At 54.8% G+C, this 12432-nt stretch overlaps 1 protein-coding gene and 1 long non-coding RNA gene across 8 annotated transcripts in view; one reads left to right on the top strand and one right to left on the bottom strand.

The window, feature by feature from the left end:
- The window catches only part of PTCH1 (patched 1), a 76117-nt gene that overhangs the window by 63070 nt on the left and 615 nt on the right, over positions 1–12432 (bottom strand). For 4 of the 7 annotated variants that reach the window (XR_012424953.1, XM_065530876.2, XM_074018004.1 and 1 more), the window contains exons 1-2: positions 4242–5345; positions 2463–2655 (exon numbers count right to left, since the gene is read on the bottom strand). Coding sequence is in view for 4 of the 7 variants with exons in the window: in XM_065530876.2 (XP_065386948.1) it covers positions 2463–2655; positions 4242–4442 (394 nt within the window). In the remaining 3 variants the exon portion in view is untranslated. Of the gene's footprint in view, positions 1–1849; positions 1947–2462; positions 2656–3305; positions 3505–4241; positions 5346–12432 lie in introns of those variants that run through there. The other 3 variants (XM_065530878.1, XM_065530877.1, XM_074018003.1) reach the window with 3 other exon arrangements.
- LOC135967501 (uncharacterized) lies at positions 7230–9242 on the top strand. The gene is made up of 2 exons (XR_010581668.2): positions 7230–7667; positions 8106–9242. It is a non-coding gene; the product is annotated as an uncharacterized lncRNA (long non-coding RNA).

The raw sequence follows: 12432 nt of genomic DNA, 5'->3' as shown, positions 1-12432 counted from the left end.
CAAAATAGACCTGGAGACACACAGCAACCCATAGTTTCCCATCTGTAAAATTGTAAAATGGGACAATCCTCATCATAAAGACATTACATCCACTATCATGTTATAAAAAAAAATAAAGTAATAATAGACAGCTATTTTATTGAGTTGTAAGGCATGTGATAATATATAACAAATGCCTGGTACATGGCAGTTGCTCAACAAGTGATAGTATTAGTACTGAGTAAATAACATTTGGCCCAAGAACCAGTGAGCCATGCTGGAACTGCCAAAAGCAAGCAAAGTGAGCGTGCCCCTCAGAAGTGTCCTCCAGTCCACTGAAAAAGAAAACCTCTACTCCCTCTCACTACACAACTGGCAGCTCCCACAAAACTGCTAGGAAGCACACTGCATCTCCTTCCAGGACTTGAAATGGGTCGTGTTATGCAGAAAGCAAGTTATTTCCAGAAATATGCAATGTTAAGAAAATAAATCACATTCTCTCTCCTTCGACGTGTTAAAGGTCCACTGAAAACTTGCTAAGAACACAAAATCGCGTTTTGTCATCCTCATCAGATGGCAACAAATACAGGTGGGATCAAGTGGTGGAAAGTGGTGGATGAGCCGGCCCTCCCTGTTCTCAGGCCCTCTTCTGTCCCAGAATCTATGGCAGTGCCCCTACAGTCTAGCCAATCACATCACTTCCAAACTCCTCAGCTGGGGCCCCTGCTGGTGTGTCATGCCCCCGCCTAAAATGCCCTCCTTCCCCCACCGTCTCCAATTCTCTCCCCCACCCCTGAGTCTGCCTCACCACTTCCATGGAAGCTCCTCTACCACCCTCTTGTAACTTTCACAGCCCATTTCAAACTGTGAACCCAAATGTAGTCCAAATGCATCGAATTCTAATAGTTTTAAATTGTGCAGTGTCGCACACACTTGAGTCTCTTACGGTGCTTACCACAGTGCTAGGGACATCATAGGTGCTCAGGAAACTTGTTGCTAGGAGCATAATAGCTGCTCGATAAAACCCTTCTTTTATCTACCATCGATACTGAATCGCTGAACTGAGGTAAATTACTCCATGGATTCAATCCAAAGAACGCTTTTGTATTAATTACCAAACTACTTAAGGCAGGAATGTTTTGTCTTAATTATGTAGACTATTATTTTAATTGTCACTTCTCAATTAAATACTCCAACTCCACCACAGGCTTGCAAAACTCCGCAAGCTGAATCTTCACAAACAAGGAGAGATTAAGGAAATATTCTCCAGGGTTCGTCTCCAACAGCATCCTGAAAGGGATCACTGAAGCGATTAGGCGCATAAGTCCGAGGCTTCCACAGGCCGTCCGGAGGAATGCTCCAGGCATTTTGGTTTGAAATATCTACATAGTCACCTCAGCTCTCCCCTACCACCCTCTTGTAAGGTAAGGGATGCCCCAAGTGGTGTTTAGGGTTAAAATGATTCCAAATAGCAGGACTTGGAATTTGCCAAAAAGATAAATAAGAAACAACCAGCAGGGTAAAAAAATTGAAACCTGTGTCACCAAAATAACGTAAAAATGTTTGCCTTCGAAAAAATACACATCTATTTTAAATCTGCAACTGCTTTGCTAAGAAAGGTCCCAAGAACTCTAAAACTGAGGACCGTGGATAAAAGACTGGCAGAACCCTCCAAGAGGTCCCTTCAACCCCGCGTTCTTAAAACATTTCTTTCCTTTGCCTGCAAAATGCAGCCTTCTCCCAGAATAATTCCATGTAAAAAGCCCCCACCCGCGAGGAAACATTAATCTACTTTGCAAACATGCGTTCCAGTCTGTGCCTTACTATTTTTTTTTCCACTCCTTCCACCCCCACCCCGCTTTTTTTGTACCTTGAGACAAATGTTTTTTTCCCTCAGAGTTGAAAGCTGTCCAAAAACAGGACCACACACGCCGCCGCCTCCGCAGGCCCGCGCTGCGCCCGCCCCCGGCCCTCCCCAGCGCGCCGGCCGCGGCCGCCGGGGGCGCGCACACTCCAGCCAGCCGGAGGGGTGGCCTCTGGCTCCCCCGACTCCTTTCTCTTTGGACGCGGTGGGTGGGGGTGGGGAGGAGAAGGAAGCCGGGCCGGGGAGCCCGGCCGGGAGAGGCCAGCCCCGAGGCGCGTCTCGGGGCGCGGCCCAGGCGGGCGGCGGCGGCGGCGGCGGGCCCGGGAGCCCCCGGCGCGCGAAGTGGTCCGTCCCGGAGGGGCCCCGCGCCCCCGGCCCGCCCCCGCCGCTCTCTCCCACCACACCTCGGCCGGCGCAGCGCCCCGAGTAGATTACAGCGCGGCCTTTGTCGGGCGGGCCTGGCTCCCGGCCAGGCGCCCAAACAATAAACAATCCCCCGGGTGCGGGCAGGGGGTTTCGCCGGCCGCAGCCGGGCTCTAGGTGTGCGCTGGCGAATATCTCTATCAACCGCGAGGAGGGACCGGGCCGGGGGCGCGGGCGCCGCGGCGGGCGCTCTTACCTTCCACCCACAGCTCCTCCACGTTGGTCTCGAGGTTCGCTGCCTTTAATCCCACCGCGAAGGCCCCAAATATGAGGAGGCCCACAACCAAGAACTTGCCGCAGTTTTTTTGAATGTAACAACCCAGTTTAAATAAGAGTCTCTGAAACTTCGCTCTCAGCCACAGCGGCGCTTTCCGGCCAGTAGCCTTCCCCTGGGGACGAAGCAGAAGGGAGGAGTGAGCGCCGGGGAGTCGCGGCCCGCGCGCCCACGCCCGGTCGCGCGCACCCGCCCGGTGAGCCCCCAGCAGCCGTGGGGGCGCGGGTGTCCGCGGCACACGGACTCGCCCTCGAGGCTGCAGCCCTGGCGGACCTGAGCGTCATGGGGGGGGGGGGGCGGGCTCGGTCATAAATCAAATCCGGGCCGCAGCGTGGGAGCTGCACCTCGGGGACATCAGGGCGCCCCCACCCGCGGGATCCCTGAGTACGACTTGGGGCACTGGGGCTGCAATACAGGAGAAGAGGAAGCCGAGGTAGAGAGGAGAGAAACCACTAGACACAGGCAATATTCACCCCAGACCTGAGAAGGGAGGGGCTGCGTAATCCCAGCGATGGAACCCAAGGTTCAGGAGCCAGCAAACCAGTCCTGCTCCGTCCATCACCCTCGGGGACGGGCGCTAGGGGCGAGCGCGCTTGGGAACAACATATTGCGGGTTCCCCCAACTGGACCCCCGCCTAGAGTGGTAGTAAGTGGGGATCCACGTGGTGAGCGCGGCCGCCGGAGTCCACTCCCGACGCTTTTCCACAGCGTTGGAAGAGGCTGTGTGAGCTGAATTAGGAAGTGGGGCAGCCATCTGCAACTTACGACAATATTTGTGATCGGAAGAGGGCGGCCACATGGATCTTTCCCTCCTCTCCCTTCCTTTCTGGTTAAACGTAAAAAACAGCCGAGTGCACAGGGAAGGGCCCAGGCCGGCGCAGGCTGCTCCCCGGCGCGGCGTTTCCCCGGCGCTGGCCGCGGCCCCGGCGGGCCCCCGTCTGGGTGCTCGCCTTCCCCGGATTCCACACATTTCAGCGAGCCTCGTAAACACAATGAACCCGGCCGCTCCGCAGACTCGCACCGCGAATTTAAGGTGGCAATTTGTTTACAACTTTCCCTCCCCCTACCAGGCCCTGAGGAGAGGCGGCTCAAAACCTGGAAAACACGGGGAATGTCTTTTTCCGAGAATAATTTTTTAAGGGAGCAGAGATTTCATGCTCAACAAAAGCAAAACCGGCTGCCAAAAAAGGAAACCACCTTTATTTCGGCTCCCTCCCCCCTTCCTCTCTCCGCCTCTCTCCACTCCGCCTCCCCCTCCAAGATGTTAAGAAATGTGGCAGCATTACAGGGGTTTAGGCTGCAAATAGGAGCAGGGGCGCAGGAGGAGGGAGTTCCAGGGCAGGGGGCACGGGGCAGGGCAGTACCACGGCCGCCTTTGAGGTGGTCCGCCGTGGACGGCTTTCCAGTGCTCCGGAAAAGGCACGCCGGGGAGGGTGTGTGTACACACACACACACACACACACAAGCACACACCTCCACCCCCTGCGGACCTGAGACAGCCCTTTCCTCCCAGGACTAGAGGGAGGGTTTGAATTTTTCAATCCCCACTTGTCTGCTGCTTTTCCTGGAGAGGTGTGAGTGTGTGTGTGTGTGAGAGAGAGAGTGTGTGTGTTTGTGTGTGTGTGTGTGTGGCGGGGGCGATCCCAAAGAGTTAGAGGAGGGAAGAGAAAGTGGGAGGAGAGGAGAGAGTCTGAAATGCACCTTGGAAATCTGCTCCAGAGCGAAGGCGGCGTCGCAGTAGCTGGGCCGGTGCAGATAGTCCCGGTCCGGCGCGGCACCACGGCGCAGCCCCCCCGTCCGTCTGCGCCTCCCACCTCCAGCCGGCCGGCCCGGGGCACCGATGCAGCCGCTGCCGCCGCCGCCGCGGTCCTGGGGCTCGGCGACGTTACCAGCCGAGGCCATGTTGCCGCCGCCGCCGCCGCCGCCGCCGCGGGGACGGAGGCTTCCCGGGCGGCCCGGCGCGCTGCTGCCGCTGCTGCGGGCTCCTGGCGCGCCTGGGCGCTCGGCTCGCGAGGACGCTGCTGGCCGCAGGCTGCTCGGGCTCGGGCTCCGGTTGACAGACCAGCCGCTGCTGCTGCTCACACGGCGGGCGCTGCTGCCGCTGCGGCCGCGGCCGCTGCCGGGGAGTCAGACCCTGCGCCTTCCATTGCCACATTGCGCGGGGGTCCCGAGGTCTCTGCGGCCGCCGCTGCCCACATCCAGTTCGCGGGAGGGCGAGAGCCGGCGCGCCGAGCGAGCCTGTCCTTCGGGCGCTTCCGCGGCACTCCTTGCGGTCCCCAACACCCCCTACCCGCCCCCCGCCCCGCGCCGCGACCCCTTCACTGCAGAAAGAGCCAGCGAATCCCCGTCGCTCCCGCCGGCCGCGCTGCCTCCCTCGGCGCCTCCCGGGTCGCCCGAGCGGCCGCGGAGGGCAAGCGCAGAGCCGCCGCCGCCGCGGGGTCCGAGGGTGCCCGGCGGGTCTCAGCGCTGCCGGGCCGGGGCAGCCGCCGCTGCCGCTGCTCCCGCGGTGGCTGCTGCTGGCGGTGGCGGATCCAGGAGCTGCTGCTCGGGCTGCTCGGGCTCTGGCTGCTGGGTTCGCGGTGGCTGCTCGGTCCCGGACTCTGCTTTCTTGTGCTCCTCGGCAACCCGCTGGACCATTCTGTCCCCGTGCAGCGCGCCTCTCTCGCTCCCGGGACCTGGGGACTCCGCTCTGTGTGTGTGCAGCGGGCAGCGGCCGCAGCAGCTCCTTGATTCAATAGATGAGATGGAAGAAGAAAAAAAAGAACTCTCTCCATTTGGAGAAAGAAGAGGAGGAGGGGAGGGGGTGGAGGGGGAGAGAGCGAGCGAAAGAGAAAAAGGCTGGAGCTCCCGCCCCCGGGGCTGTCAGATGGCTTGGGTTTCTGCGACGCGATTGGCTCGCGGAGGGCAGAAATTACTCAGCAAACATGACTATTATTAGCTGCTTAGCAACAGCTCACCAAAGTAGAGAGACCACCCAGGTAGGCAACCCAGTGTGTGCATCCCCGGCTTCGGGGCAGCCTCTGAGAGCGCCAACCTTCTCGCATGCAATACTTCCATTAAGGAATGCTCCCCCTCCTTTCTCTCTTATTCCTTTTCTTTTCAACAGTGTCTTCTTTTTTGTGGGATGCCCTTTGCGCGCACACACGCGCGCGCACGCACACACACGAACATTTGCCTCGCGGTAGACACGGGGGGAAATGTAATATTTTTTTAAGCGCTTAAACAATTTCTGAAATTCCTCAAAGAAAAGCCTTTCAGAGGCACCTTGGCCTCAAGCTGCAGCAAATACTGGGAGGTCCGGCTCGCATTCCCAGGCCTGCACCAATAATGACAGCGTGCTGGATAGTGCGCCAGTGTGTGCCAGATTTTTTTTTCCTCCTCTCTTTTCTTTTATAACTAAAGGGAAGACTTAGGCTCTTGCAGGGAACAACGCCTCGCATTAAGATAAACAGAATGGAAAGTTAAAGAGGAAAGCAAAGACGTTGGGAAAAGCCACCCTTTCTTCAAATCCGTCTGCCCTCCCCCCGCCGCTTTCTCCCCCAACTTAAAAAAAAAAAAAACCGACAGTACAGTCTTGGTTTGAAGGAGTCAGTGTTCTATAAACGTGGAATCCAGACACCGAAGCAGTCTTGTAGAGGCAGAGGCGTTTTTATTTGAATCTCGAATGTGACATAAGTAAAAGAGAAACAACAGAATCCTTTTTTACAACTCAGAGAAACGTAATTGCTTCCTTGAGAGAGTAAAGTTTTCCTGATTATTTTGGGTTCATTTGTACCCCCCTTTTTATTAACCAGATGTTTATACAGTAAGTTTTTTACAAAACCCGGTATGCATGTTATATTTAATAATAGTATGACGTTGGAGATTATAAATGCCCCGATGTTGGATTCATTCAAAACAAACTGTGCGCGGATCGCGAGGGTTTGTCCCGACACCGCGTCCAGTGTCACCAAGACATCCCGGGGATTCGCTTCCCGCGGAGGAGGAAAACACGCGACCCTTTGAGGTGGATCCTGGAGTCAGACACGTCTACACAACTAGGCTTTTTATTTTTAAAAAATTTTGTTTTCGGAAAGTGGAATGTGTTTTTCTTACGTTTGCAAGTTACTACGTTCCTCCCTGCGGTAGGAGCCCCCGCAAACCCTTCATTTGCTTCACTTTCTTTTTTTAAAAAAAAAACGGGGTTGAACTGCAGAAGGACCCGCAGTAGCAAGAAGCCTAGTGAAGTCGTGAAATGGGGCGGTGTGGCTTTAAGATGCACACGGTGTGTGTTCATTGAAAAAAAAAGAAGAAAGAAAGGAAAGGAAAGGAAAGAAAGAAACCCAGATGGAGGGAAAGGGGGAGGAGCAGGGAGAAGGCGGAGCTCCGGTGGCCACGTGACCCCGCGCCGGGAGGCCTTGTGTGCGCGCGCACGTGTGCCCGGGTGCGCGCGCGCGCGCCCGGCTCCGGGACTCCCCGCGCCCGCGCGGCCGGGGCAGAGCAGGTAGGGAGGCGGGTGCGCCGGGCGGGCTCCGGGCCTCCAGCGCGGCCTCCCGGGAGCCTAGGCGAGGCGCGCGCCCAGCCGGCGCGGACGGACGTGCCGGACGCGCCGTAGTACATTCCTGAAGGCGGACCGGCCCCCTTACGCTGCCCAATGCCCGCGCCGCCTCCCCGCGGCCGGCCAATGGTCGCGCTCTCGAGTCCCTGCCCATTCGGCGGCCCCGCGCTGGCGGCCCGGGCGCGCTGGGGGCTGCGGCGGGGCGCGCCGGCCACCGGGGCGGTCTATGCGGCTCCCGCAGGGGGCCCGTCCGCCGGCTCTCCCCGCCTCCTTCCTTCCTCCCCCGCGGTTTCCCCTCCCCGCTTCCTTCCCCCGGCCTGCGCCTTCTCCTTCCTCCCTCGCCCCGCTCCCTCCCCCACCAGCCCGGCCACCTTCCCTCCAGCCTCTCCTCGGCTTCAGGGGGAGGCCCTGCCCCCGACCCCCTAACCCGCAAACCGAGTGCGGTACCGGGGGCAGGGCGGGACGTCCCGAGGAAGAGAGGGAGACGGGGTGGAGGTGTCTGGGGGCGTTCGCGGGATCCGGAGGGGGACCTGAGCACCGGGCCAGCGCGGAAATTCAAAACTCAGACCGCTTAAGGAGCACGTGATTTTGTGAGTGGCTCAGGGAAGGGCTGCGGAAACTCGGAAGGCAGGCGGGCAGCGTGCGACGAAAGTGACACTGCGTTGGTAAAGAGCGCAGACGGCTCCACACATTTCCAGTTTCATCTTTGAGTACGATCCTGATGTTTATTAGGTTTGATAAATAGCACAAAACAGGAAAAGAGGTTTACTAGTCTAGCTTTTCTTACTGAACGGTTATGCAGACACTTCAAGTCGAACCACTGTGTGCTTGCTTCTGGAAATTGCTTTTTAAAAACTGGGGGAGGGGGGTAGTACCCCTAGTTTTGCATGTCAGCCTTTTTATATTTCAAGCTTGCTGGAGGGCAAGGAATCATGTAGCCATAGACTCGTTGCTATGTTTGTCTTTTCAAACTTTTCCACCACGTTTTGGCCCAAAACTATTAGTGTTTCGTCTCAATCTTTTACTAGAGGGATTTCGGTATAGCTGCTTGAATGAAGGAATTCTGGAAGGAAATGGTAAGCAGTGTGCCGGTAATGGATCCGCCTCACTCTCCGCACGCGGCTGCATGTCCTCTGGTTCCCGCGGCTGCCACATGCACGTCATTTCAGTGGCAAAGCCTCTTCCACTCAGGCCCATATCCCTTAGTTTGACTTAATTCCTAAACGTTTTGAACATTGATCTCCGGAGCTTTCAGTGCCCCGAGCCCACTCGCCCGCTGTTTGATGGGTTAACTTTTCAGCATCTCAGACAATGGTCCCGGCCTGTAAATTCTCCCCGTGGGTTCCAGGACGCACTCCGGAGCCTCGGCTCTAACGAGCGCTATCTTAATCTCCCCACCCCCCACCCGCCGCTTCCCCTGTGGTCTGCTTTTTTCATACTCAGAGATGAATTACTTTGAGGATCTAATTGGCCTTGTTTCTGTAACGTTTTAAGAAAGGGAAGAGGAGCCAGTGTAAAAGCCTGCTCGACTTGGGTGGTCAGGGCTGAGGCTGCCCCCAATTTGCCTCATTGCTGATGCATGCGAGTGCGACATTCCCAGCGATAATGTTGTTCCTAATCAATCTGCCCTTATTTACATTTGTAAGCATTGTTGGCTTTAATATGCATGCCCTGTGCAGGGGACTGCTGTGCCACACCGGGTTTGTTAACTTCAACTAACCACAAGGATTCCACAGACCTGAGATGAGGCTGACTGGGGCAGCCAGACCTGCTAAGGTGTCCTCCGGGAAGACAGTCCCCTTTAAATGGCCCTTCTGCCTCGTGGCACCCCTTGTGACAGTTACCAAGTAAGTGAGAACTTAGGGCCTTATCAGCCAGCAGGAGTTGCCAGCCTCTGTGAAGCAAGAGCTGAGTGTTCCATTTCCCCTTTCCAGGTAAAGTTCATCTCAATGCATAAATTGTCATTTTGGTCTCCCAGTCATGATCCAAGACTTTTCATTGCAGTGTGTCGTTTTCAAAGCAGATGCTTTAAGCTCTCTGGATTCCCTCACATCTCCCCACTTCTCTGTTCCAATACTACAAATATCCATGGCCACGCCACACACATTTCAAAAGTGACATCAGATTATCCAAATGATGACAATGAAATAAAACATCTGCCCTTTGTGTTGGGATGTTCCAATGGTAAGCAATTGTGGGAGGCAGACTTGGTGGAGTTATGAAAAACCACAGTGAGATTTTAACTTTTCACTGGTTTCTCAGATCAAACCAAATGAGTCTTTAAAATTCAATGTAATTTGGCTAACTTTTGCAGAGTATAAATGTATTCCAGTAATTTCACCCTGGGGCCATTTATAATTTTGCCTACTGAGTTTAATACTCTCTTCCAGAAATACAAGGAATTGCAAACATGATTTTAAGTCCTTCAGTATTCTTGTTGAGAGGGTGGGATGGACAGAGGCATTGGGGATTTGATGCAATATTCTTTTACTGCATAGGGAGCCCAGGATACAGGATGTGAGTGATGGTCAAGGCAGGGCTTCAGAAGTTCCAAGCAGGTACCTTGAATACGAGTTGAGTCGACTCAATTCAAGCCAATGTACCACTATCCACCACATTTTCTTGGCTCCCTAAGAATGCTGTATTATTTTCTCATTGGCAGCTTTTGTATATTCTTAAAAGGTGATGGTACAAAATGAGTCTAAAAGGTTTCAGGGAAGTCGGGGGCGGGGTGGGGGGAGATTCAGCAGCTACAAAATGTGAAACTACTGGGCTTGACTCCCCTCCCCTACTCCCTTCCACCTTCTGTTTCCTCCCCTTATTTACCCCCTCCCCAGGCTGGAGGAAAGGGAACAGCTCTAGCCAACTTGTCAAAATAATGCTGCTAATTACCCCTGATCTCCTTTAATGGGAAGCTGCTCCTAACTCCACAAAAGAGTAAATGAGGGGTCTACAGCACAAACCCGGGAGCACTGGCATTTTTTGAGCTTACAGTGAGCTGGGGGTGGGGAACGCGGCAGAGGGGAGTGTCCTGAGAAGGTCCCAGAAATCTCCACATTGATTACTCCAGGTTTAAATGCTAGCTTGAAAGGGGAATTAGACTTTATGTATTGCCAAAAGCTATTGGTATTCTCTTGCTAAGCATGTCACCAACTGCTGAGAGAATGTTCAGAGCCTACTATGAACTTGAAAGAAAACAGAGCGTTGACCCCTGCATTGATCCCCCTTTCTCCAAATATATTCTTACCCACATTGCTTTCCTCTAATGGATAGAGATGTATTCCTGAAACACCCAGACTTTGAACATGTTTTGCATCCTTCCCTCGCCTCGCCTCTATCTCCCTGTCTAATATATCTCTATCAAGCTTTGCGTTTGCTAGGAGGCACACCATTCATTTCAGTGATCTCTGCCATTGGGTCCTGCATGAAAAAGAAGCTGAGCAACATGATCCCTTTGACCCACTGCTGGAGCAACAAATTTATTAGAAATATAGGCATGAGAAATGAAAGGGAAGTAAAACAATTCCAGCTTATTGTGTGTCCTTCTTTCATACTGCTAATCCGGTTTACACATCACGCCTACACGTCTCAATAGGGCATTATACACTGTGGCAGAGGCTGGAGAAAATAAAAGGTGTGTGTGTGAGAGAGAGAGAGAAAGAGAGAGAGAGAGGAATGAAGATAAAAACAGGAGACATATTTTAATCCACATTGATTAACCTCATCAGTTTATCTATCTGTAGAAAGTTGAATTTGTAAAACAGCCTTTTTCTTTTCACAAAATAATTCCAAATGGGTCTAAGTTTTGTTCAAATAGCTTGTCAGATTATGAGTACTTTATAACCAGAAATTAGATACACCTCTCACAGTGAGTTTGAAATGAAGCTAATACCCCAAATTGAGAATGGCGGGGCCTATTCATGTCTACCTTGATTCAACATTTTAATTGAAACAGATCATGGACTTAAAGGCATTTTATAGCCTTGTGGAAGGAAGCTGGGTGACAACTGGAACACACACAAACTCACAATTGAAGGCCCCTTGTTTTACAACTTGGGCACTCCATGCACCTGAGGCAACAATTTATCCTGAGTACCACCCAGAAATTTTAAGTTGCAATAACAAAGGATGACACCATAAAGCATTGTCTTTCTTTGTGGAGGAGATTAATTGCATGCTGAACTACTGTCGCCAATAAACACAGAAATAAATAAAAACCTAAAAGAAATGAACACACACAGAATGCTGAAAAAGGACTATTGTGGTAGTTCAAGACCTCAGTGATCCAATTATCAAATATTTAGAGCCACCCATTGTGGCTTTTTATTATTTATGTCTAGTTCTTTTGTATTTCTCCTCCCCAGGGAGGAAGAAAGGATAAAAAGGGAGGAAGACGGTCTTCTCTCCCAGGTGCAGGAAAACAGGTCTGTGGGTGTCTTCCACAGCCACCCACCCATATGGTTCTTCTTAGGTGATGGAAACAGATCAGTTTCCATGAGAGTGTGCTCATCCACACGCTAGCATCATTTTAAACATGAACCTAGTGAATACGTGGAGACACAGCGCATGTCACCCAGAGGCACAGTCTCTGGGGGTCTCGGGGTTCAGCGCTGGGCCCAGGTCTGTAAGCTGCGAATCGGTCCTGCCCGCCCCCGGGCTCCCCTGAGGCCGCACTCTGCACTCTCAGCACTGGGCTGGTCGCCCACCTCTGTAAGGGTGGCAGGCACCCGAGGGCCGGAATCGGTGGGCACAAGAGTCACACACATCACCTCTCCTACCCACCGCCCCTTCCTGAACTCCAAAAGCCCCTCTGGCCCTTTTCCCGCAGCGTGGGAGGGGAGGTGGGTAAGGTGCGTCTCTTCTAGCCCGGGTGTCCCGCTCCCCTAGGCGTGCGTGCCGGCTCCAGAGCGTGTCTGCGGGGCGCGAGCGTGCGCCCTTCCCTGCGGCTGCTCCCGCGAGCGGGCGGCAGCGGCTTCCGCGCGCGCGCCTCGAGCCCCCTCCCCTCGGCGCTGTCACTCTCCGCACGGGCCCTTCCATCACCAGCTCTGCCTCCGCTGGCGAGTCAGTAGCCACCACCAGGCTGATGAGCGGAAGCCAAGGTGGCGACCCTTTCAGGCGTGAAAATGGGGGCCCCGGCGACCCCCTCCGTGAGACTTCCCCTCGGAGCCGTTCCTCGGCCGGGGCCCGCCGCGGCCAGCCCCCCCTCCCCGCCCCGCGGGGCTGGCCTCGGGGGCGGGGGCCCGGGCGTGCGAGCGAGCGTGGAGGCGCGGGACCCGCGCTCCCGCGCCCAGGCAGCGCAGCCCACCCGGCCCCACGGCCCCGGCGCGCGGCCCGCCCCTCCCGCCCGGCGCTCGG

Source organism: Macaca fascicularis, chromosome 15 (assembly GCF_037993035.2).
Source record: "Macaca fascicularis isolate 582-1 chromosome 15, T2T-MFA8v1.1".
Lineage (NCBI taxonomy): Eukaryota > Metazoa > Chordata > Mammalia > Primates > Cercopithecidae > Macaca > Macaca fascicularis.
This window is presented reverse-complemented; position numbering and strand designations above follow the sequence as displayed.